Raw genomic sequence first — 23,245 nt, forward strand, 5'->3', positions numbered from 1 at the left:
TCTCTCCCCCATATTTACTAAAGTCTTGTATATCTTATTCAGTTTCTCCATTCAAGTACCCCCAACAACCTGGATGATTTCCATATGGATATTGGATTCAATATGTAACATTCTTGCTTCACAGTTCCATGACCCAAATTTCAGCAACCATTTCAATTCTAATTCCTGGCCATGGCCAGAGCTGGAGCTTATCATCATCTGGAATTGCTTCATCTCAGATATCTTAATGAAATACTTTATTCTCTGGCCTTAATTTCCTCTCCTTCTACCTTTTTCTCACCTTTATTCTCACAAAAGACCCTGATGCTGGGAAAGATGAGGGCAGGAAGAGAAGGGGACGACAGAGGATGAGATGGTTGGGTGGCATCACTGACTCAATGGACATGGGTTTGGTTAGACTCCAGCAGTTGGTAATGGACAGGGAGGCCTGGCGTGCTGCAGTTCATGGGGTCACAAAGAGTCAGACACGACTGAGCGACTGAACTGAACACCTCCCCTTAAACTATTGCCTTCATTCATTCTCTCCTAGTTTATCAGCCCTCTCTTGTACTCAGCAGAATAAAATACCATTTAAAATTTTGACTATTTAAAATAGCATTTTAAAATTACGGTCATAATCTATTAGTATCTTATAAAAACAATTTAGAGGGTTATGACCAATATGGGTTAAATATGAAATAGAACAGAAGATATAAGAGGTTTCACTGCACATAGAAAGGGTACTGTTTCATTAAATATTTGTTTCTGTTATATTTGTGTAAATTTACACATATGTGTACACGGGTCTATAACGTAAGATATATGTCCTATTATGGGTAATGTTCAAAAGTTTTAAAGATTCTGAACTAGAGAAAGAATATGGAGAAAAAGAGTACCCAAGACTCTGGCCTGAGGAATGTAAATATATACAGGTTGCACAGAAGAGGGAAAGCTTGTATAAGAGACGGAAAACAAAGACTCAGAAAGCTAACAGAAAAGCCAGGAGTGTGTCAGAGATGCCAAGAGAAGGCAAGATTGGTCAGCCATGACATTTTCTTCTGGGAATTCAAGTAAGATGAACACTGAAATGTCCATAGAAATCCCCATTGAAGAAGACATTAGTGACCATGATGGTCATTTTCAAGAATTCCTTTCCTTCTCAACATTAAATTACTGTTTTATGAGCACCATCAACTAATTTGCATCCTTGAACACTTCTTCAACCCATTTCACAAATCAGAAACTATTCTCTACATTCAACCTGGACTGCTGAACACCGCTGATGGAAATCTCACAGCTGTATATAATGGAGAACTGCAAAGTCATAGTCACCAATTTTAGATGGATCTTCATATCTCTGAAATTATTTTATTTATCCTTGATAAGCTACTGTCCTTGATGATTCCAATTCTTAACAACTTTTCTACTCCTGCCTCTTTCAGCAGATAACTCAATTTCGTAATTAAGAAAATTAAGATGTGAAATCCATCATATTTGGAGCAAATCAACTTACCTATATCAATGCTGCCTTCCAATCTCAATAGCCATGACTTCTCTCATTCAAGATCATTCTCTATTCTGATTTATCCTCTTAATCCCACACCTCTGGGACATTAGCTTCCCTCTCCTTGCCAAACTCCTTCTCCCTAACCCCTGCCCCAAGCTCCTTCGGAGCATTATCCAGCTCCTGAGAAGGGGACAACAGAGGAAGAGATGGTTGGATGGCATCACCGACTCAATGGACTTGAGTTTGAGCAAGCTCCAAGAGTTGGTGATGGACAGGGGAAACTGGCGTGCTGCAGTCCATGGGATCACAAAGAGTCGGGCTCTTTGAGCAACTGAACTGATTGACTATGTCTTTAAACTTTCTCCTTTCTTTGAGTCTGGTGTCATGTTCCATTCTTTCCTAACCCTAAAAACTAATTTCTTGATTCTGAAACCACCTTTAATTCTGTCCTATATATTCTTTTCCTACACAGGCAAATTCTAAAATATTGCAACCATCTCTGTGATACTCCCCTCTTCTGTTTCTCCTCTTTCAGTCTCCTTCATTTTATTCTACCTGCCTCTATTGTAGTATTTCTCAAGATATGAACCAGTCTATTTTTCTTTTTCCTCTCTACCCTTTCATTGATCCACCTCATCTATACTCAGGGTTTGAGCAATTAATAAGCTGATGACTCACAATACTGAATCTCCAGTCCTGGCTCCTCACACTCCCTCTGAGGTGTTTATATCCAAATAATTACTTGCCATTTTCACTTCAATATAGTATCAACATTTCAAAATAAATGAAAATGTAAACTCACTATCATCTCTCCTGAATTTACTCTTCCTCCTGGTGTACCTCCTAATCACACAAGCCAGAAATTTAGTCCTTGATTTCCCCCTCTCCCTCATTTCCCATGGTTAATCACATAATCCTACTTTTATTTCTAAATGTTTAAAATATAACTTCCTCTCCATTGCTATTATACTGTTTAGAGCCTCATGGACTCAAGTCGATTATTATATTGGCCTCCTGACTAGTCCCTTGCATAACACACATCTTGCCTGTTATTCTCCCTAGGAATCCATCAACCACCAGTTCATAACCACCCTACCTTCTTCTATTTGAATTTACAGGTCTGTCTGAACTGCTACTACGCATCTGTATACATATCTATCCCAGGACCTATCACACCAATCTGCTTAAATACTTTTCCACCTTGAAGGCAAGAGCTGGATCTTATTCATCTTTATATCCCCAGCATTAATCTCAGTGCCAGGCAAAACATTTGTTTTATTTTGTACCTTCTGAATTTCCTCCCACATGAAGGCATTGCCAGCTAAAAAAACCAGCTACAAACATTTACTAAATTATCAAAAAGAAAATAAATCACTTCTTGAACCAAAACGGCTTCTCAATTTCTATAGCCCCTGCCCAGTACTTCTTCTCTGGGTTTCCTTGGCATTATTCATGATCAATCCTGGAATTGTTTCTCTCCTCTCTGTAATATTTTGTTTTCATATAACTCTAACTAGGCTGATGACTGATAAATCAGTATCTCCAGTTCTGTCCTTAAAACTGGACATCAATTCTGAGTTTTCAACTATTGGGGGGGAAGGTGGATTTCTATTCAGATATCCCATTATTACTTTACATTTAATATGTTCACAGCAGACTTAGAATCTTCCCATTCCAACTAGCTCCGTGGTTCTATTTTCTGGCCATTTTGAACTCTTCGGACAAAGTAACAGAATTATTACTATTATTTCAAATGGAAAAGTAAGTTTTATAAAATGACTTTTTCAAAGGCAGACAAGGTCTATAGTCCAGACAGTTTCTCCCAGGGACTTCCCTGGCAGTCCAGTGGTTAACTCTCTGTGTTTCCACTACAGGGGCCGCCAGTTCCATCCCTGGTGTTGGAACTAAGGCAGTGGCAAGGGGGAAAAAAACGGTTTCCTCTCAGAGAAAGTTAAGACAATAAACCTTCCTTTATTCAGGAAAAATAGTTGGGGTTACTCTAGCTTTCCTGAAAACTTTAAGAAAATGGACAATACATAGAATTCCACCTGATTTTCTTTGCCACTGTTTTATTACAGCGGGGGAAAAATTTTAGTTAACATTTGATCAGTTCCATGGGGTAAAATACAAGGGAGAAGCACTAGTAACAAACATGCTACTAATTTCGGGGTTAGTCTTTCAAATATTCGCATAATCTAAGGGGTTATTCACACAACCAGAGAGGTTCCAGAAAGATTAGGGAAACTAACGGAGCTCCGACAGTTACCAGCCGTACACCCTCAGGGCGTGTTTTCTTACTATAGCATGGCGAGAGCTCCAGCTTGCAGTCTTTGTGACGATTTCAGATACTGAAATACCTGCCTCCTAATTGTTATCACAATCATTATCCTCCCCAAACCAACCGTTTTAATATATTTGAAGAAGCGGAAAGTTGCTAAGTCCCTTGTGCTATGACCAACAGACAGACAGCTATTATTACTTCGAGCAAAATTCAGCCCACAGTTAATTTTCTGAGGCGCTCGGGTCGTTCCCTCTGGTCCCCTGGCAGGTCTGCTTAGGGGACTGTGTGAGAAAATCTCTTCTCATGTTCTGCAGGACTAAAAATGGGCCTTCCTTAGCTCGGCGTCGGGCTGGAGAACTCCTAAGAGCCGGGTTTATTTTGTTTGAAGTGCATCAGCATCGCCCAAGCTAAGATAACCAGTAAGGGAGGCAAGGAGAAAGTTGGGACCGGGGATTTCTCACCTCAGCCGGCGCTGAGGGGTGCGAAAGGAGCGCGGTCGCACCACCCAGGGGCACTCGAACGTCTTGCGAGCCCTCCACCACCGCGTAGCCCACCGGTCGCCCCGCGAACCCGCTCCCTAACAGGAAAAGCCAGGTTCACCTACGTGCACCTTTCCTAGGCCCTCAAAGCCTAATCACTGGTAGCCGCGAGCCTTTCCGTCGCCCGGCAACAGGGGGCGGGGTACCTCCATCTGATTGGCCAATCCTCGGCCTCAGCAGAGAGAAGCGAGAGTGAAATGTTCTCGCGATATTTGACGACTGGACTACTCGTACCCTCGATACCGCAGAGCTTTTCTGGAAGAGACAGGAAACGGCATTTTGGCTAGGAATGAATATTTTATTTGGAAACTCGTTTTCTTTATAATCAGAATAATCTCTCTGATTGTGTACCTGAGGTGAACTCACTCCAGCGAGTTTTATTATATCGCTGTGTAACGTCACTTGTACTACGTCAAACTTTTTAATGAGAATTATTTCAAGTTGTTCCGTGGTAGGCAGCATTCGTGGTAGTCTTTTTACTTCTAATTAGCGGTAGTTTTATTTTCATTAGAAGGAAGCAACACAACACATTAAATACAGCATTAAGTCCCGATGCGATTCTGGAAGCATATGTTCTCACTTCATTGAAGGCTTTATACCTTTAGGCTTCCTTTCAGAGTGATTCTGTGAGGACTGAATTTACAGCGAATTGGCTTAAAATAATTATTTTAATATCAATGTTTTTAATTAAAAATGAGACTACGTCATCTCAAATCCTACTTCTCTAATAAAGGGAACTTTAAGTTTTTTTCCCCAGTTTTCCTATAGTCAGCTTAAATGTGATGGGAGCTCTAATTATATATATGTGTGTGTGTGTGCATAAATATATATATATATATAACTTTTAAAATTTTCACATTGTTTCCATCTTGCATATATTCTTTATGTCCAGTTTACTGTTGTATGCCTGCTTTCAAGGAGAAGGAAATGGCAACCCACTCCAGTGTTCTTGCCTGGAGAATCCCAGGGACGGGGGAGCCTGGTGGGCTGCCGTCTATGGGGTCGCACAGAGTCGGACACGACTGAAGCGACTTAGCAGCAGCAGCAGCAGCCTGCTTTCAAGTAGGTTAAATCAGTGCAATACAAAATGAAATACTGTTCTGTGACTGAGTTCTCGAAGTTTGTAGAACATTTTCGTGTAATTACTCCACTTGAGATCAACATATTTGTAGTAGTCATTTGTTGTCTTTAGGGTCACTGCAGAAAAGGGAAGTCGGAGAAGGCAATGGCACCCCACTCCAGTACTCTTGCCTGGAAAATCCCATGGACAGAGGAGCCTGGTGGGCTGCAGTGCATGGGGTCGCGAAGAGTCGGACACGACTGAGCGACTTCACCTTCACTTTTCACTTTCACGCATTGGAGAAGGAAATGGCAACCCACTCCAGTGTTCTTGCCTGGAGAATCCCAGTGACGGGGGAGCCTGGGACACAGAGTCGGACACGACTGAAGCGACTTAGCAGCAGTAAAGGGAAGTAGAATTTGCCATCCCAAAGTATGCCACATTGGTAAAAGGCTTATTTTGAGTGGAAGGCAATTGAAAAGATGTAAGATACAAGAAAAGCTCTCCATTCCGCTATTTGCGTAAAGTGAAAGTGAAGTCGCTCAGTCGTGTCCGACTCTTTGCGACCCTATAAACTCTAGCCTATAAGGCTCCTCTGTCCATGGGATTTTCCAGGCAATAGTTCTAGAGTAAATATCGCCTTTTCCTTCTCCAGGGGATCTTCCCAACCCAGGGCTCGAACCTGGGTCTCTTTGCATTGTAGACAGATGCTTTACCCTCTGAGCCACCAGGGAAGTCCAAGGAGAACATAAAATTTCAAAGTCGCCCTTCCTTGCCTCTTAAACAGAAGGGCAAAAGTTAATCACTGGAGACCTTTATCAGCCTGGAGACTGCACCAGAGTAATCTAATAAAAAAAAAAAATTAACTGATTAGCCTTTACTGTTAGTTTCCCATCTAATTGCCTTGCCATAATGCTGCCTCTAAAGACTTAGTCCTTTTATCACTTGTGTAGAAACTTATTGTTCCTTTGTTAAGATGCTGTATAAGCCCAAAATCTAGTCACCGAACTATTCGTTTCTGAATTTCTCTTTGATTATATATAATACATGTAACAACAAAAACGTTTTTCCGTTCTTAATCTTTTTTACTACAGAGCCCCAGCAGAAACGCTAGAAAGAAAAACCTTCAACTTCTCATGTCCAACTATTTCATATGGTCTCATAGAGAATCTACTGACATGCCTTTTCCGTCGGTGTTTTCAGACATAAGGGAGACCCAACATTTGCCATTTGTATAGAGCTGTGACAGTTTGAGAGAAAATCTTAAAAAAACAAAACATTCTCTAAAATACCAAGAACCCGGTTTAGTATTCACAGAATTTAAGGCAATTGATTGTTTCCAGTTTAGTCCCAAGCTCTCTCGTCTTACATTAAAAAACAAACAAAAAAAAAAACAACACCTCATGAGACAACGCAGTGTTGGGGAAATCGGAATAAGATTGCTCCCAAGACAACACGCGAAGCGAACTCAATTAGCCAGGCGGACCAACATTTAAAACTCAAATCAGCCGGGCGGACCAAGATTTAAAACACCCGGATTTGGCGCTCCTGTGACTCACGCCCCGCTGACGCATGGCATTCTGGGATTTGTAGTTCGGACCACATCCGGTATCAAAATAAAAAGCTCAGCTAGGGCTCGGAGAGGACTCGGGCTCGGAAAGGAACCAGATTCGGGCGGCCAGACGAAGAGGCCGGCGGTGGTATCTGTTCCTCAGCTGGCGGTCCAAGCGACAGTCGTCTCCGTCTCGGCCTCAGCACTCAGGACGCACACACTCTGCGTCATGGCGGGCTGAGGCCGATGATGAATTCCGGTGTGCATGTCAGGGTTGCTGTGTCACTCGGCCCTCTCGGCGCGCCCCTTCCCTGCCGCCCTTCCGCCGGCCCTTGGGTTCTTCCGGGCCCGGCGTCCCTCACTTGCAGGCGCTCTCCAGCCGCCCGCCGGGCCTCGCCGACTGACCGAGCTCGCGCGGTGCCCCGGCCCCGGGCGCCGGACCCACCAGGGCTATGGCGAGCGGCTCCTGCAGATACCGGCTGAGCTGCTCGCTCTCGGGCCACGAGCTGGACGTGAGGGGCCTGGTATGCTGCCTCTATCCACCGGGGGCTTTTGTGTCCGTGTCCCGAGATCGCACCACCCGCCTCTGGGTCCCAAACAGGTGAGCGCCCCGAGTCCCGTTAGCCCCCAGTTGTGCTGCAGGCTTCCTGCGGAGTCCAGGAAGAGAGTGCCCCTTCCCTCTCTTCCTGGCCTTCCCTGCGATCCGCGCTCCCTCCCAGTTCTGAGATAACTGGCTCTCTGGGTACGCCGTGTAAGAAACCTGTGAGATTTATGTGGAAAGAGTGCTAGGTTAGGGAAATAGAGACCTACTTTCTTGTCCTAACTTGACCACTGAAAAAGTGAGTGACCTTGGACGATCCTTTTATTTTTTGTGGCTTCAGTTTGTGAACGATGATTTTGCCGTGTGTTCGATTTGAAAATTTTTTGATGCCAGGTGAACCCTCATTAATGAGGTAGTGTGAAGGCATCTGGCACGTGATTGAAGTAAATCCTCTTCTTTACTAAGAATTTGCTCTGTAGTCTTCCCTCAAATTTGAGAACTAAGGTTCTCAAAAATTGCATTGCAGGAAGTTGCCTTGGCTCCTCTCCACGTTATCCAACGCAGAGTTTCTTAGTCCGAGTTAGGTGATGGACTTGAGTGGAGGGGAGGAAACTCCTCAACTGTTTTATGGATGTGGGGAGAGGGTGTTTTCTTGAGAGAAAACCCATTGCCTTCAAAAGATTTTCAAGAGATTAATCAGGTTCAGGGGTTTAGCCCTGATTTAGCTGGTTGTAACAGGAAATGCTTCAACAGTACGTGGATAGTGAACTTCCAGATGTTCAAGCTGGATTTTGAAATGGCCAACATTTGTTGGATCGCAGAAAAAGCAAGAGAGTTCCAGAAAAACATCTACTTCTGCTTTATTGACTATGCCAAAGCCTTTGGCTGTGTGGATCACAACAAACTGGAAAATTCTGAAAGAGATGGTAATACCAGCCCACCTGACCTGCCTCCTGAGAAATCTGTATGCAGGTCAGGAAGCAACAGTTAGAACTGGACATGGAACAACAGACTGGTTCCAAATTGGGAAAAGAGTACCGCAAGGCTGTATTTTGTCACCCTGCTTATTTAACTTATATGCCGTGTAGTACATCGTGCGAAACTCCAGGCTGGATGAAGCACAAGCTGAAATCAAGATTGCCAGAAGTATCAATAACCTCCATTATTCAGATGACACACTTATGGCAGAAAGCAAAGAAGAACTGACGAGCCTCTTGATGAAAGTGAAAGAGGAGAGTGAAAAAGTTGGCTTAAAGCTCAGCATTCAGAAAACTAAGATCATGGCATCTGATCCCATCACTTCATGGCAAATAGATGGGGAAACAACGGAAACAGCGAGAGATTTTATTTTGGGGGGCTCCAAGACCACTGCAAATGGTGACTGCAGCCATGAAATTAAAAGATGCTTACTCCTTGGGAGAAAAGTTATGACCAACCTAGACAGCATATTAAAAAACAGAGACATTACTTTGCCAACAAAGGTTCGTCTAGTCAAAGCTGTGGGTTTTCACGTGAGAGTATTGGACTATAAAGAAAGCTGAGTGCCGAAGAATTGATGCTTTTGAGCTGTGGTGTTGGAGAAGACTCTTGAGAGTCCCTGGGGCTACAAGGAGATCCAACCAGTCCATCCTAAAAGAAATCAGCCCTGAATATTCATTGGAAGGACGGATGTTGAAACTAAAACTCCAATACTTTGGCCACCTTATGCAAAGAACTGACTCATTTGAAAAGACCCTGATGCTGGGAAAAATTGAAGATGGGAGGAGAAGTGGACGACAGAGAATCAGATGGTTGGATGGCATTGCTGAGTCAATGGACATGAGTTTGAGTAGGCTTCAAGAGTTGGTGATGGACAGGGAAGCCTGGCGTGCTGTGGTCCATGGGGTCGCAAAGAGTTGGACACAACTGAGTGAACTGAACAAAACAGGAAATTTAAGACCTAGAAGGCAGATTTCTTTTTAGAAAGGGAAAAATTGAGGTGAGTGAGTTTATGTAGTAATTCTCACATCAGAGATTTCACTCAATGAAACCATACATTTTCATCCATAAATTCAGATGATCACTATTTATTGAGAGCCTCCTTTTTGTTTGTGATCCTGAAGAAGAAGAATAAGACTAGTTTCCTGTGTTTATGGATCTTAGCTACAGTCTAGGAGGGAAGATGGATGAAGAAAACAACCAAATAAATAATTACACTTTGGCATGTGTACTGTGAAGAAAACAAATAGAGAGTTGAGTGGAGAGAGATGTTTAAGAAGGAGGCTTCTCTGAGAAAGATGTATTGGGTTTTTATTTCTTCTTAAAAGGCACTGAGCTGGAGGTAGTCAAGGGAATGAGGAACGGAAGTGAGTCAATTGGAAGAGTATTGTAGGCAGTAGGAAAAGCAGACAAGCTCTGGACCAAATAGAAGAAAAGTCCCTGTGTGCAGGAGGGAATGAGCTGTGAAGTGCAGGTAGGTCTTCGGCAGAAGCCAGGACGTGCCCAGAAGAGGGCTAAGGAAAGGAGCTAGTAGGTAGAAGCCCCCAAAGAGTTTCAGCAGGGAGCAGCATGATTTGATTTACCTGTGGAGAAGTTTCTGCTAGCTTCATGTGGAGAATGAATTGCAAAGGGATAAATGTGGAAAGAGATCTGTTTATAGGCTTTTGCAGTCATGCAGCCAAGAAAAATTAGGGATTTATAGAGCAAACTCCTATATTGAACTGGATCAGGTCTTCTCTAACTTCGAGATTTATGATATGCCAAACCACTTGGTAACACTGATATGTAACTTCTTGTGTATTTGAGTACCAATTACTGACTAAACTGCATTTAACGTTGAATTCAGTAGAAGCACATGCCCAGTAGGTTATGAATGCCACAGTAAGGAGTTGTTGAAGAATGCTTGTTGTAATCGTTGAAATCTGTTGGATAGCTGAATCCTTAAACTTTCACATGTTTTATAGGACTGTGCTAGATTGCCAAGAGCTTAAATCACTGGATCACAAAAACATGAGGAACTTTGAGCTGAAATGATCTTCTCTTTAATAACTAGTTTTTCTCACTCAATTCATGTTGTCTTTTGGTTTTGTTTTTTAGACTTTTGTTTTTGTTTTTAGACATGTGGTTTTCGACTAACACTGATTATTTCCAGGCACAGGGCTCAATAGTGGGATTGGTGTGATAAGGTGGTTTTCCTCTCAGTTCCAAGAGAACTGTAGAACTATAGTAGAGCATCTCATAGTCACTCTTCAGGCAGCCGAACTAGTGTCTCAGCCATACCTTTAGTGTCATGAAAAGTCTCCTCAAGGCTGACATCCTGACAGTTTCTATTTATTTCATGGTATATTAATGAAATTAGTAAAGTGCAGTAAAATGTTCGGAGCCAAAGAGGACACATTTTCGTTTTCTCATGTCCATTGTTGATAGGGTTCTGGATTAGGGTAATGTAGGGATGGATTGGTAATGAAGGGGAAATTAAGTTTCAAGGAGGCAAAATAGTTCTGCTGCTAAGTCTCTTCAATTGTGTCCGACTCTGTGCGACCCCATAGACAGCAGCCCATGAGGCTCCACCCTCCCTGGGATTCTCCAGACAAGAACACTGGAGCAGGTTGCCATTTCCTTCTCCGATGCATGAAAGTGAAAAGTGAAAGTGAAGTACTCAGTTGTGTCCGACTCTTTGAGACCCCATGGACTGCAGCCTACCAGGCTCCTCCGTCCGTGGGATTTTCTAGGCAAGAGTACTGGAGTGGGGTGCCATTGCCTTCTCCCAAAATAGTTCTAGTGTGGACTAAATCTGATACCTTATCTTTCACAAGGACCCTCTGAAAACCCAGAAAGCCTCCAGGCCTTCTGAAGGTGCTTCAGATTGGAGACTTTATTTTTTGGTTGTACATTGACCTGAACCAGTCAACATTCCGTTATTGCAGATGGCTCCAAGCCTCTAGAAGCCCACCTCACAGTAAACTGGATTTCCCAAGTCTATCACCAGTGATTGCTTTGCCTTTTGAAAACTATCCGTGTTTGAAAGACTCCAACTTCAGATTCAGCCTCATTCATTAAATATTCCCTGACCATGCCAAGGCTGGAGTAACTTCTCCCTCATGTTTACTCAGCACTTGGGTCCTTAGTCAAGTGGAGTTTATTTAGAAATTAGAGCCATTACTTTCTGCCCTCCAACCCACTATTCCCTTTTCTTGGAGGCAAAATTTTCATCTCTTTTAATGGCTTATTTTTTAATTTTTCTTCCATATTTGTATATAAAGTGCTATACTGCTATTTCTTTAAACATTTTTTTAGTTCTCTGTTTTAGTGTTTTCTGTTAGTTCTTATCAGGGAATATGAAAATATAGCTCTCTTTTCTGCTTTCTGCCAATCTGCCTCAAATAGGCATCCTTTCTATGCCCCGACCCTTATAGTTTAATTTAGACTAAATCAGTATTTTGTGACTGTACAGAATCTGTCTACACCTGAGGTGTGGAATAAACTATGGTAGCTTTTCCTCAACAATTTTATGATTTCCTTGTAGTTAATAATTATCTTGTTTTTTGTTTTTAACTTTCTATGAATGCATCACTAATTCAACTTTATATTGTTTACGGATCACCTAAATCTCCTTTCAAGACCTCTAGACACTGGTTGTTTTACAGTTTCACTTTCTCACTTGATCTGGTGCACAACTAGTCCTGGGATCTTCCTTCACTGTCCTCTTACGCCATTTTTGGACTCTTGCGTTGAATTTCTTCTATCAGTTATCCTTAAACTTTCTTGGTTTTCTTCCTTGACACCTTATTAGAATACATCCTCCAGGAGCTTCCTGAAATACAGCACAGTGATAGTGTATTAAGACCTACATTTGGAAAATGATTTTAGCCTGCCTAGCTACCTGAATAATAATTTAAAAGTTTGTAGCATTGTAATTTCCAAATAATTTTTCTTCAGAATTTTGAAGCCATTATTCCATTGTATTCATTGTGTTACAGTAAGTCTGAAGTCATTGTGATTCTTGACCTATTTTTTTTTCTCTCTGGAAGGCAGTCTACATTCATTCATTTTTCAGGTTCATTAAATGTTGCCTCTTTGAATGTGAAAACTCATGTCCATATGTTCTGGAACGTTTTCTTAAATTCTTTAGTTTTATTGTCTCCATTTTATCTGTCTTCTTTTGTGGAACTTTTTATTCATATATTGAACTTGTTTTTAAATTGCTTTTTTATTTCTCTCTGTGTATCTCTTTTTTTTCTCTCTGTCTACTATACTTTCTCAAAAACTGCCTTGACTTTTTGTGAAATTATGTTTTTGTTTCATGGTTGCAATATCTTATATCTCTAAGGATGCTAATGCTGATTTTTTATTTTTAAGTTATTTTCTCCCTAAGTGGTCTGTTTCCTCTAAATTGGTTGTTTCCCCTCCCTGTTTGTTTTGGTCACTATATTAGCCCAAATGTCTAGTAATTCTTATCCTGCGCTTAGTATTAGGGTGTGTGCGTGTTCAGTTGTGTCGACTCTGTGACCCTATGGATCATAGTCCTTCAGGCTCTTCTGTCCATGGGATTCTCCAGGGAAAAGTACTGGACTGCATTGTCATTTCCTCGCCCAGGGGATCTTCCTGACCCAGGGCCTCTGCATCACAGGTGGATTTTTCACCCATGCACCACCCATACCCCAAGGCTCATCTGTGCCTGTGTTACCGCCCTCTCCTTCCAGCCAAAGACTTTTCTGAAGAAAAAACTTCTGACTTTTGCTGGGTACAAGGGGCAGTTTGTTTGTTTGTTTGTTTTTTCTTGATGCTGTATGCATTTTTTCCCCCCACTGATTCAAGAAGTACTTAATGATTATCATGTAGAACACTGTGCTGCAAATTTAGGAAGATGAAAAAAAAAACCAAGTCTGGACTCTGCCATTAAGAGCTTCACAGAACACTACACACAAACATTGGTACTAGAGAGTGCTAAGGGGCACATTTAGGTAGATTTAGTACTTTATATAATATAGACTTTTTAAGATGTCTTATCTTTTACATTTCTTTGGACTTATTGATAAAATGGGTTCTGAAACCACATTTTTAAAAAACCACACCAAAATAGACAAGTTAAAATTTTACATGTGTATACCTATGGCCAATTCGTGTTGATGTATGGCAGAAACATCACAATATCATCATAAGGTAATTATCCTCTAATTTAAAATAAAATTAAAAAAAAAGAAAAGATTTGGAGGAAAAAAAAAATAGCTACTACCAAATACCTTCCTTTGAAGATTTTTTGAAATGATTCCACTTCTGACTCTGAAGACTTTCAACTAGCTTTCCTAATTCTAGTTCCTCCTTTTTTTTGTCCCCATTTCCTAGAGATACGTAATGGTGCTCATTCTTGAGCCTTTTGGAGGTTCATTGGTAAATTGGGCCTCTTACTTTCCCTGTTCCTGTTTAGAACTCATTTTATTCACGTATCCTAAGGCTGTTACTACATTTCTGTCAGTTTTCCATATTCAGTGTTATAATTGTTCCTTTTTTTTTTTTCTTATTCTTTCTGACCTTGGGGATTTAATACCTTTCTTAAAATAAACATAGATAGAAACAGAATATGCATTATACAAAACAATATGTATTGTTATAATGGTGTTTGGAAAAGGAATGAATGAGTGTGTGTGCAATATTTATCTAGGACTCTTCCCTCTTTATGTACACTTGTGTTATCTCCTTTAGCTGAACCACAAACTCCTTGATTTAGTTTGAGTCAGAAATATAATTCTTTAATTCCCCTCAGCAGCTAATTTATTGCCTTCCACGTGGTGTGTGTATATATATATGTATATCTGTTGTTTGTCTTGTTATGTAAGGCAGTGATGCCAAGTAAATGATATATATAACAGTTTGGTAATTATTCTAATCCCCAGGCAGTTATTAATATCCTGTGTCCCTAGAGCAGTCATTTATATGTCCCTGTTTTTTAGTCCCTTTAGTTCACATATTGAGTGTGATTGATAGTCTAGCTACTTAGTATTAGTATCTATACTAATGAATACTAAGTTAATGTTTCATAGTACGAAAAGGTCCTCAGTAGTTTTAGGCTTATAGATAGTAGATTCCATTATCCCAGTTGCATGAATGTTTCACTTCACTAGAAATTTCTTAGGGTAACAACGGCTGATAAGTAGAAATAAAATAAGGGGACCAGTGTATATCTTATTAACTGTCATGTCTTTCCAGTCCTAACAGGGGCTTTACAGAAATGCACTGTATGAGTGGCCACTCCAATTTTGTCTCTTGTGTATGCATCATACCTTCAAGTGACGTGTACCCTCATGGACTAATCGCCACTGGAGGAAATGACCACAATATTTGCGTTTTTTCACTTGAGAGTCCAGCACCACTTTATGTACTAAAAGGTCACAAAAACACTGGTGAGTGTAACACTTTGGCATTTTTCTGTTTGAATAAGTGTCATCTTTTTGAAGATAAAATTCTTACATCAGCTTTCCCTGGTTTTATTATTATTATTATTATTATTACCTATCACTGTGGCTTGATACAGAAAACCTTTTGAATCATCATTATTCTATAAATTCTCTGTTATAGACTTACTGTCATCAGTAAGGGCTGACATACTTATATACGTAAAAAGCAAAGATTTCAGTTATAAAAGGGAGAGATTATAGTTTTATAAGCTTTGTAATTTTGGCTTTTCAACCAAAATTTTGTAAGGAATTCATTTACTCCGGAAAACTGAGAGCACTTCCTTTATCTTTGGACTGTTATTTCCGTATTTATGCAGCAAATTAAGTCTCAGAAGGAATGTATGTAGGGGATCTGATATCATTATATGAGAGTATTTAATACTTTTGAATAATGTTTTCTGTGATTTGTATATATTTCTGTTTCTGTTATATTCCTGGACTTGTGATTGCTTAACAGCTCTTGGTTATAAAATGATACAGTTAATCAATACAGTATGTGTACTTTTTGTTGTTGTTGTGTCTGGAATAGTTTGGGATATCTGTAAACAAATAGTATGGCCCATAAGCATTCTAAACTGAATTCCTTTAAGGAGTTTGCAAAATGCTTTGTGTGTAGGTATGGGAAATCTGCAATACAGAGTGATACAGATTTTTTTAGAACTTTTTTTAAAGGACATCCTCAAATGTGTATAAAAGTAGAGACAACGTATTTTAAGAGAAATACTATAATGCTCTCTTCCACCCATGTATTTGCATAGCTTTAAGGATTATCAACATATGGCCTATTTGGTTTCATCTTCTGCCCCTTCCAGAACATTATTTTAAAGGAAATTTCCAATATACTATTTCATTTGTAAATAGTTCAATGTATAGCACTATAATAGGGTTTGGTAAACTTTGTCTGTACAGGGCAAGATAGTAAATATTTTAGGATTTGCAAGCCATGCAGTCACTTTCATAACTGCTCACCTCTGCTGTTGCATGGAGAAGCAGCCATTGACAGTAAATAAATGAGTGAACATGTCTGTGTTTCAGTAAAGCTTTATTTATAGACACTGAAATATGAATGTCATATAATTTTCATATGTCAAGAAGTGCCTTATTTTCCTCTCACCCACTTAAAAATATAAAAACTATTATTAGTTTGTGCACCGTACAAAAACAGGTGGCCCACAGGCCGTAGCTTGTTGACCCCTCAAAAAAAAAATTTACTCTAATTCTGCCATTATTTCTGGATTTAATACCTAGCATGTTTAGTTAAGAACCTACCACATCTACTGTTTGTTTACCCTGTGGCACACTTACCCAGAAAAGACAGGTAAATGCTTGCCTTCTGCCCTCCCCCACCTCTTTTGATAGTTTCAGAATGAGTTGATTCCCTAACATCTTGTTTTCTTTTTTGATTCTCAAACTGTCCCAATTGAAAGCTTCTTTAAACAATTGGTTCCTATGGCGTCTTCTTTTTTTTTTTTATTTTTTATTGAAGGATAATTGTTTAAAAGAATTTGTTGTTTTCTGTCAAACCTCAACATGAATCAGCCATAGGTATACATATATCCCCTCACTTTTGAACCTCCCTCCCATCTCTCTCCCCATCCCACTCCTCTAGGTTGATACGGAGGCCCTGTTTGAGTTTCCTGAGTCAAACAGCAAATTCCCATTGGCTATCTATTTTACGTATGGTAGTGTAAGTTTCCATGTTACTCTTGCCATACGTCTCACCCTCTCCTCCCCTCTCCCCATGTCGATAAGTCTATTCTCTATGTCTGTTTCTCCATTGTTGCCCTGTAAATAAATTCTTCAGTACCATTTTTCTAGATTCCTTATATGTGCGTTAGAATACAATATTTATCTCTCTCTCTCTGACTCACTTCACTCTGTATAATAGATTCTAGGTTCATCTACTGCATCAGAACTGTCTCAAATGCATTCCTTTTATGGCTGAGTAATATCCCATTGTGTACATTGTGTATCACAACTTCTTTATCCATTCATCTGTCGATGGACATCTAGGTTCCTTCCATGTTCTAGCTATTGTAAATAGTGCTGCAGCGAACAATGGGATACATGTGTCTTTTTCAGGGTATATGCCTAGGAGTGGGATTGCTGGGTCATATGGTCGTTTTATTCCTAGTTTTTTAAGGAATCTCCATACTATCTTCCATAGTGGCTGTATCAATTTTTATTCCCACCAACAGTGCAAGAACGTTCCCTTTTTTCCACACCCCTGTGGCTTCTTGGTAAGCCCTTACTTTAGATACTATAGAATGTTCTAGACCTGAAGTCAACAATTTTGCCAAGAACCTTATGTTTTTCTTTTAGTGGGAGATAGTATTTAGAAACCTCAATTTGAGTTGTGGTCCAGGATTTTTTTTTTAATTAATTTTGTTTTGTAATTAAACATACAGTTTACAAAGAAAAAGCTGTTTAACACGGTGAGTTCAGAGAAGTCTGTGTTGCTTTCTCACACCATCCTTTTCTTATAAGTAATTTTTTGTATTATTCTATTTTCATGTGAAATTTTAATTTTTGTTAATTGGAGGAAAATTGCTTTACAGTGTTGTGTCAGTTTCTGCCATTCTGCAATTTGAATCAGTCATAATTTTATATATATATATATATATATATATATATATATATATATCCCCTCCCTGTAAGTGACTAGTTTTTTATTAATAGCTCTGTTCTTTCTGGAAAAAAAACAAAAAAAATAGCATATCTATGTTACCCCTTTCTTAGATAGAAGGTAACATACTGTATTTAGTTTTCTACCCTGGCTATTTTTACTTGATAATACTGTCCTGGAATACTTTATTGCTGTATATAGAAATCTTCGTTCATTTTTACAGTGGCATTATATTTCATTGTGTAGCTATACTAAAGCTATTTTAGCTTATTCAACTGGTCTCCTATTGATGGATATCTAAGTTTCCAATCTTTTGCTCGTACAAATGTCTTTTGGTTGGGTTTTTATGTGTGTGTGAGTGTAATTTAGGTATGATATCCAATTCTGGATGAAAGGGTAAATGCATATGTAATTTTATTAATTATTGCCAAACCCCCTAATTTGGTGTCATAACCTTTATTGCATTTCCAGCAGCAATTTTGAATCCCTTCTTCCCTTACCAGTCAAATATGTTGTCAGATTTTTAGATTGTTGCCAAAATGATGTTTTAGGATGGGGTAATTTGCATCTCTCATTATGGAGGGGGGCATTTTTTTAAATATGGAAGGCTCGTTGGCATTTTGTCCCCCTGAGAGCTATATTCTTGTTTTCCTGTTTTTGTAATGCAAAGGTTTATTTTATGTAATCATATGTATCTTGATTTTGTAAAGTTGTTTCTCATAGAAACCTGTGCAGTAAAAATATTGCTTCATATTTTAAGGGTATTTTTTCTGCTTGCTTTATTTCTAGTTTATCATAGGTTATCTTTTATTATTTTGTTAAGTTGCTTGATGATTTGGGGCCAGTGTCATTTCTTTCTTTTAAACTTTTTTAATTTGAAAAATACCACATCAATGAGTTGAAGATGAAGAAATTAATGATTGACATCCTTATGTCATGTTGTTTTTTTGTCAGCTTTCTAGCCCAGATTTTGTGTTCTAAATGGTAGAGTCGTCCTGTTTTTTAGTCAACATATGTATAACACTTTCCAGTTACATTCAGTTCAGCTCAGTTCATCACTCAGTCGTATCTGACTCTTTGCGACCCCATGAATTGCAGCACGCCAGGCCTCCCTGTCCATCACCAACTCCCGGAGTTCACTCAGACTCATGTCCATTGAGTTGGTGATGCCATCCAGCCATGTCATCCTCTGTCGTCCCCTTCTCCTCCTGCCCCCAATCCCTCCCAGCATCAGAGTCTTTTCCAATGAGTCAACTCTTTGCATGAGGTGGCCAAAGTGTTGGAGTTTCAGCTTTAGCATCAGTCCTTCCAAAGAACACCCAGCACTGATCTCCTTTAGGATGGACTGGTTGGATCTCCTTGCAGTCCAAGGGACTCTCAAAGAGTCTTCTCCAACACCACAGTTCAAAAGCAGCAATTCTTCGGCGCTCAGCTTTCTTCACAGTCCAACTCTCACATCCACACATGACCACAGGGAAAACCATAGCCTTGACTAGACGGACCTTTGTTGGCAAAGTAATATCTCTGCTTTTTAATATGCTATCTAGGTTGGTCATAACTTTCCTTCCAAGGACATGAGTTAATCGGAAAAGCTGAGCCTTTAGGTTCTTTTCCCTGAGCTATTTTCCCGGTTGATTGAAAGCGTTTATTTTCATGGCAACAACCTTAATTTTCTTTGCTTTGAAACATACTTTACATCCATTTGGAAGTTTGGCACTGTGTAGGACGGATGGCTGTGTTTCTGAGTTGTACCTGTTATGTAGCTGGATGTCACTTGTCCTTTGGTGCTGAAAGGACTTCTAGGGTTTATATTTTTCATCTGGGCTTGAGAAGCAGTTGGCTCTTTCAGCTCTGCAAATCCCTAGGTTTGGACTCTTCATTCCTGCTTAGGAGCCAGCCAGTTCTTGATCTCATTCCTTTCTTTTACTACCTAGCCAGATGCATCCAATAGTAAATGACTCCTAACGCAGGAGTCCCATTTTCCAGCCTCTTTTCCTTAGAAAACAAATTTATCATGTCCTGAGTTAATGCCAGTGGCAGCTTTACCAAATGTTCCTTACTATGTAATAAGGATCATTGGTCTCCTCTCTGTTAGCAATCTCCTCATCACCTGTCTGTTAAACTAATCCCATATATTTCAGGTACTTGCTTTAGTGGTGCCTCACTTTTGCTGCTAATTCTGACTCAGTGAAGTAGGCTAGGTGACACTGTGGTAACAGACAGCTCCAGGGTCACAGTGGCTTAATGCAGTCAGCTTGTTTGCTTCTTATAGCTCCAGTGCAGCAGGTATCCAGATGACAGGCTCCAGTGCAGCATGTGCTTTCACAGATGCTGGAGCAGTGGGGAGGAGCATGGCCTAATTTAGCTCCTGTTTTTAAAGCTTCCACCTGGAAATAACATGATTGCTGCTCAATTTTTCAATGCCAGAACAAGTCATGTAACATGCCTGAGGCCAAAGGAACTGAAGCAGTTCAGTCTTATAATTTGCTTAGAAGGTAAAGAGCAGACAATATTTTATGAATATCACTAATGGCTACCATGCACATTAAATCTTTACATGTTCCATGTGCTTTCTGGAAACCTCCCTCTTGGTACCTTTTAGTCACCTGTTGCATTCATACTCCCTGGGTTAATGTCATCTCCAGATTTCCCTATTTCCTAGATCCCTTGTTTACATCATTCTTAGCTTACTCTTTAGTATAATACAGCTGTTGCAGCTTCCTAAGAAAGCTGTAACATGGGGGTTAAATATATTTTGTATTTGCATATTGGAAAATAGCTTTATTCTAGTCTTATATTTGACTGTTAATTTGGCTAGATGTAGAATCCTGTGTTAAATCCATTTAACTTCAGAATTTTGAAGGCATTGCTCTATTGTCTTTCAGTGTATGGTGTTATTTAGAAATTTGATGCATTTCCCCTGTCTTTTCTATGGGACACTTCTGGTCCCTTCCCAAACTTTTGGGATCTTCTCTATTTCTAATGTTATGAAATACCACAGTGCATCTCTGTCTCTGTTTCTTAAAGTGCCTTTCACTGGATACTTCTGTAGGTTCATTCAGTCTGGATATCTTGACCTTCACTTTGAGGGAATCTTTCTTATACTGTTTCTTTGTTTTCTGCCCCAATTTCTCCTCTTTCCCCAGTTACTTCTTCATGGAATCTCTGTTACTTAGATGTTTGACATTCTAAAATTGTTTTCTAACTTTCTTAACTATCCTTTCTTGTTTTCTGTATCTTTGCTGTTTGGGTCCAATTCTCAGATTTTTCCCCCTGGTTTTTTAGTTTGGTTCTTCTATTTTTAGCATTTATTTTTCTTGGTCTCTCATTAGTTCTTTTTTTATATAATACCTGTTTGCAAATAATATCAGATTGAAGATTTTTCTTCTGATTTCTGAAATTGGATTTGTTTCTTATGGATATCTCAAGCCCTTTTCCCCCTTATTTTTCTGTTTCTTTGTTGTGGTTTTTCTTTTTCAAGTGGATGGAGCTTGGTGATTGGTGGTCTTTGTTAGAGGTTGAGCTGATGGCCTGACATTTTAGATGGAAATCCTTTCAAATGTCTGCATCTGGAGTTCTTGAACATTATTCAGTCCTCTGAGAATGCTCCTGCCTCTTGCCTAGGTGAATGGAGATCGATATATGCCTGACTGCTGGTTTTGTGGGAGCAGGTATAGGTACCACATTTTAGGATGGAGACTTTCTGCTTATTCTGCTTATTCTGTGTTTCTTGGGGCTCCTTATTCCAGCCATTTATTATGCCTGATGACCTGAGTCTAGAAACTCAGCTGCAGTTCCTCCAGAGGATAAACCTCCTATCTCCTTCCTGCAATGGGTGAGGATGTGCTTTCCTGACACTGTAGGCTGAGAGGAGAGTTCTAGTGTTTCACTGCATTGTGTGCAGGCTTTGAATCACTGTTCTCATTTCTTAGGTTCTCTGCTTAGCCCTATCCTCTGTGGAACCTAGTGGATACTATTTAGTATCCATAGTTTTGTGGGGCCAGTTACTCTGCTTCTAATCTCTTTCGGTGTAACCTCTTCCTTTTTGCTAAGTCAGTTATATTATTTTGTCTTCTTTGTCCTTGTAAATTAAGACCATTTATAGCATTACTGTGGACAGTCTGCCATTTTAAATCAGAACTCTTGACTTTTTTGTTTCCATGTTTTTAGATAATTTTTCATATTTATAATTTTTAGCTTGTACGGTTTTACATCAAGGTAAAGCATTTAATTAGCCATCTCATTACTGTTGAACACTTAGCTTGACTCTATAGTTTTTTTGTCATGTTGACTAGTGTGACCCTAAATAACTATGTAGTGTTCCAAAATCTTTTGCATTATTTTTCTGTATAGTTTCTTAGAACTGGAAGGGATTGTGCAACCCACTTAATCCTGCTCCCTCCTTTTACAGATGAGGAATCTGATGTTAAATAATATCCCTATGGTCAGATAGCTCCTAAATGGAATGGTTACGACTTGGATCCAGGGAGCTTGGCCCTAGAATCTGTACTTTTCTGTATTTCCATTGAGTTAAGCCTTAATTAGCTAAATACCCTCACTTCATAAAGTGAACTTAAAATTGTAGTGTTTTAGTAACTGGCAAGATTGAGCATTTTTCTCTATGCAAATATGTTAATTAACCTTTTTCTCCTTTAGTTTGTAGTCTTTCATCTGGCAAGTTTGGGACATTACTTAGTGGCTCATGGGACACAACTGCTAAAGTCTGGCTGAATGACAAATGCATGATGACCTTACAGGTACAGTAGTTCTGTGCAAGTATTTGATAAAATAATTAAATATGATGATTCTGTGGCAACTTAATACCCATTTTCCTCACAGGGTCATACAGCTGCAGTTTGGGCAGTAAAGATACTACCTGAACAGGGCTTAATGCTAACTGGATCAGCAGACAAGACTATTAAACTGTGGAAAGCTGGAAGATGCGAGAGGACTTTTTCTGGTAAGATCACAGTAGACAGCTTTTGTAATCTCATTGCTTCATATTTGCACAGGTGATTTTTTTTTTTTTTAGTTTAGAAGTTTTAAAGTGATACTTGAAAAACATCAGTGTATTTCAGCCATTTAATTTGGGTGAGTATAAATTTTCTGACAGTTAATATGTCATATCTTTTTAAAAGCTGTGCTGAGATCTGTCATAAGACAACCAGATATGGGCTAATAAATAGCTACTTCATAAACTATAATATGGCTATGTGCTTCTATGTACGTTATTTATGTAATTTTTGGTACTCAGTTATGTTTTGGTTGTCATTTGAACGATTTAGCCTGAAACTTCCAAGCATAAGTCTTACTAAGTGTGGGTCAATTGAGTTACCTTCATATATGTGGACAACCTCACTCATGCTTTTATTAATATTGAAATACATTGTTTAATAATAAGAATTTTCAGGCTTTGTTTATGTTGTACTTTCAGGTGGGTAGTCTTGTAAAACCTCAGCTATTAAATAACTCCTAAAATGAGGAATTGGCTGTCTAATATTAGTACTGATGATTTATTTGTGTGGCACTTAAATTTTTGATGCGATTTTTGTTTGTTTTTCCTTGCTTCTATTTATTCCTTAAAGTTGATCAACATCTTGGATAATGCTGCAAGAAGTCCCTTGTGCAGATAAAAAAACTATCTGTAGGTGGAAAATGGACAATGAGTCAGAACATCCCTCTGTTTCTGCTTCCATACATACACTATATGTGTCAAGTTTTATTAAT

General features: G+C 39.5%; 2 protein-coding genes across 3 annotated transcripts in view; one reads left to right on the top strand and one right to left on the bottom strand.

The window, feature by feature from the left end:
* The window catches only part of IFT74 (intraflagellar transport 74), a 124,475-nt gene extending 120,027 nt beyond the window's left edge, over window positions 1-4,448 (bottom strand). The window contains exon 1 of one of the 2 annotated variants that reach the window (XM_015472416.3): window positions 4,229-4,425. The gene's annotated coding sequence lies outside the window, so the exon portion shown is untranslated. Of the gene's footprint in view, window positions 1-4,228 lie in introns of both variants that reach the window. The other variant, NM_001205775.1, reaches the window with a different exon arrangement.
* A 2,827-nt stretch (window positions 4,449-7,275) lies between these two features.
* PLAA (phospholipase A2 activating protein) overlaps window positions 7,276-23,245 on the top strand; it is a 40,082-nt gene continuing 24,112 nt past the window's right edge. The window contains 4 exon segments of the mRNA NM_001105335.1: window positions 7,276-7,519; window positions 14,645-14,838; window positions 22,175-22,275; window positions 22,358-22,478. Coding sequence (NP_001098805.1) covers window positions 7,371-7,519; window positions 14,645-14,838; window positions 22,175-22,275; window positions 22,358-22,478 — 565 coding nt within the window. The 5' untranslated portion in view covers window positions 7,276-7,370.

Source organism: Bos taurus, chromosome 8, assembly GCF_002263795.3.
Source record: "Bos taurus isolate L1 Dominette 01449 registration number 42190680 breed Hereford chromosome 8, ARS-UCD2.0, whole genome shotgun sequence".
Lineage (NCBI taxonomy): Eukaryota > Metazoa > Chordata > Mammalia > Artiodactyla > Bovidae > Bos > Bos taurus.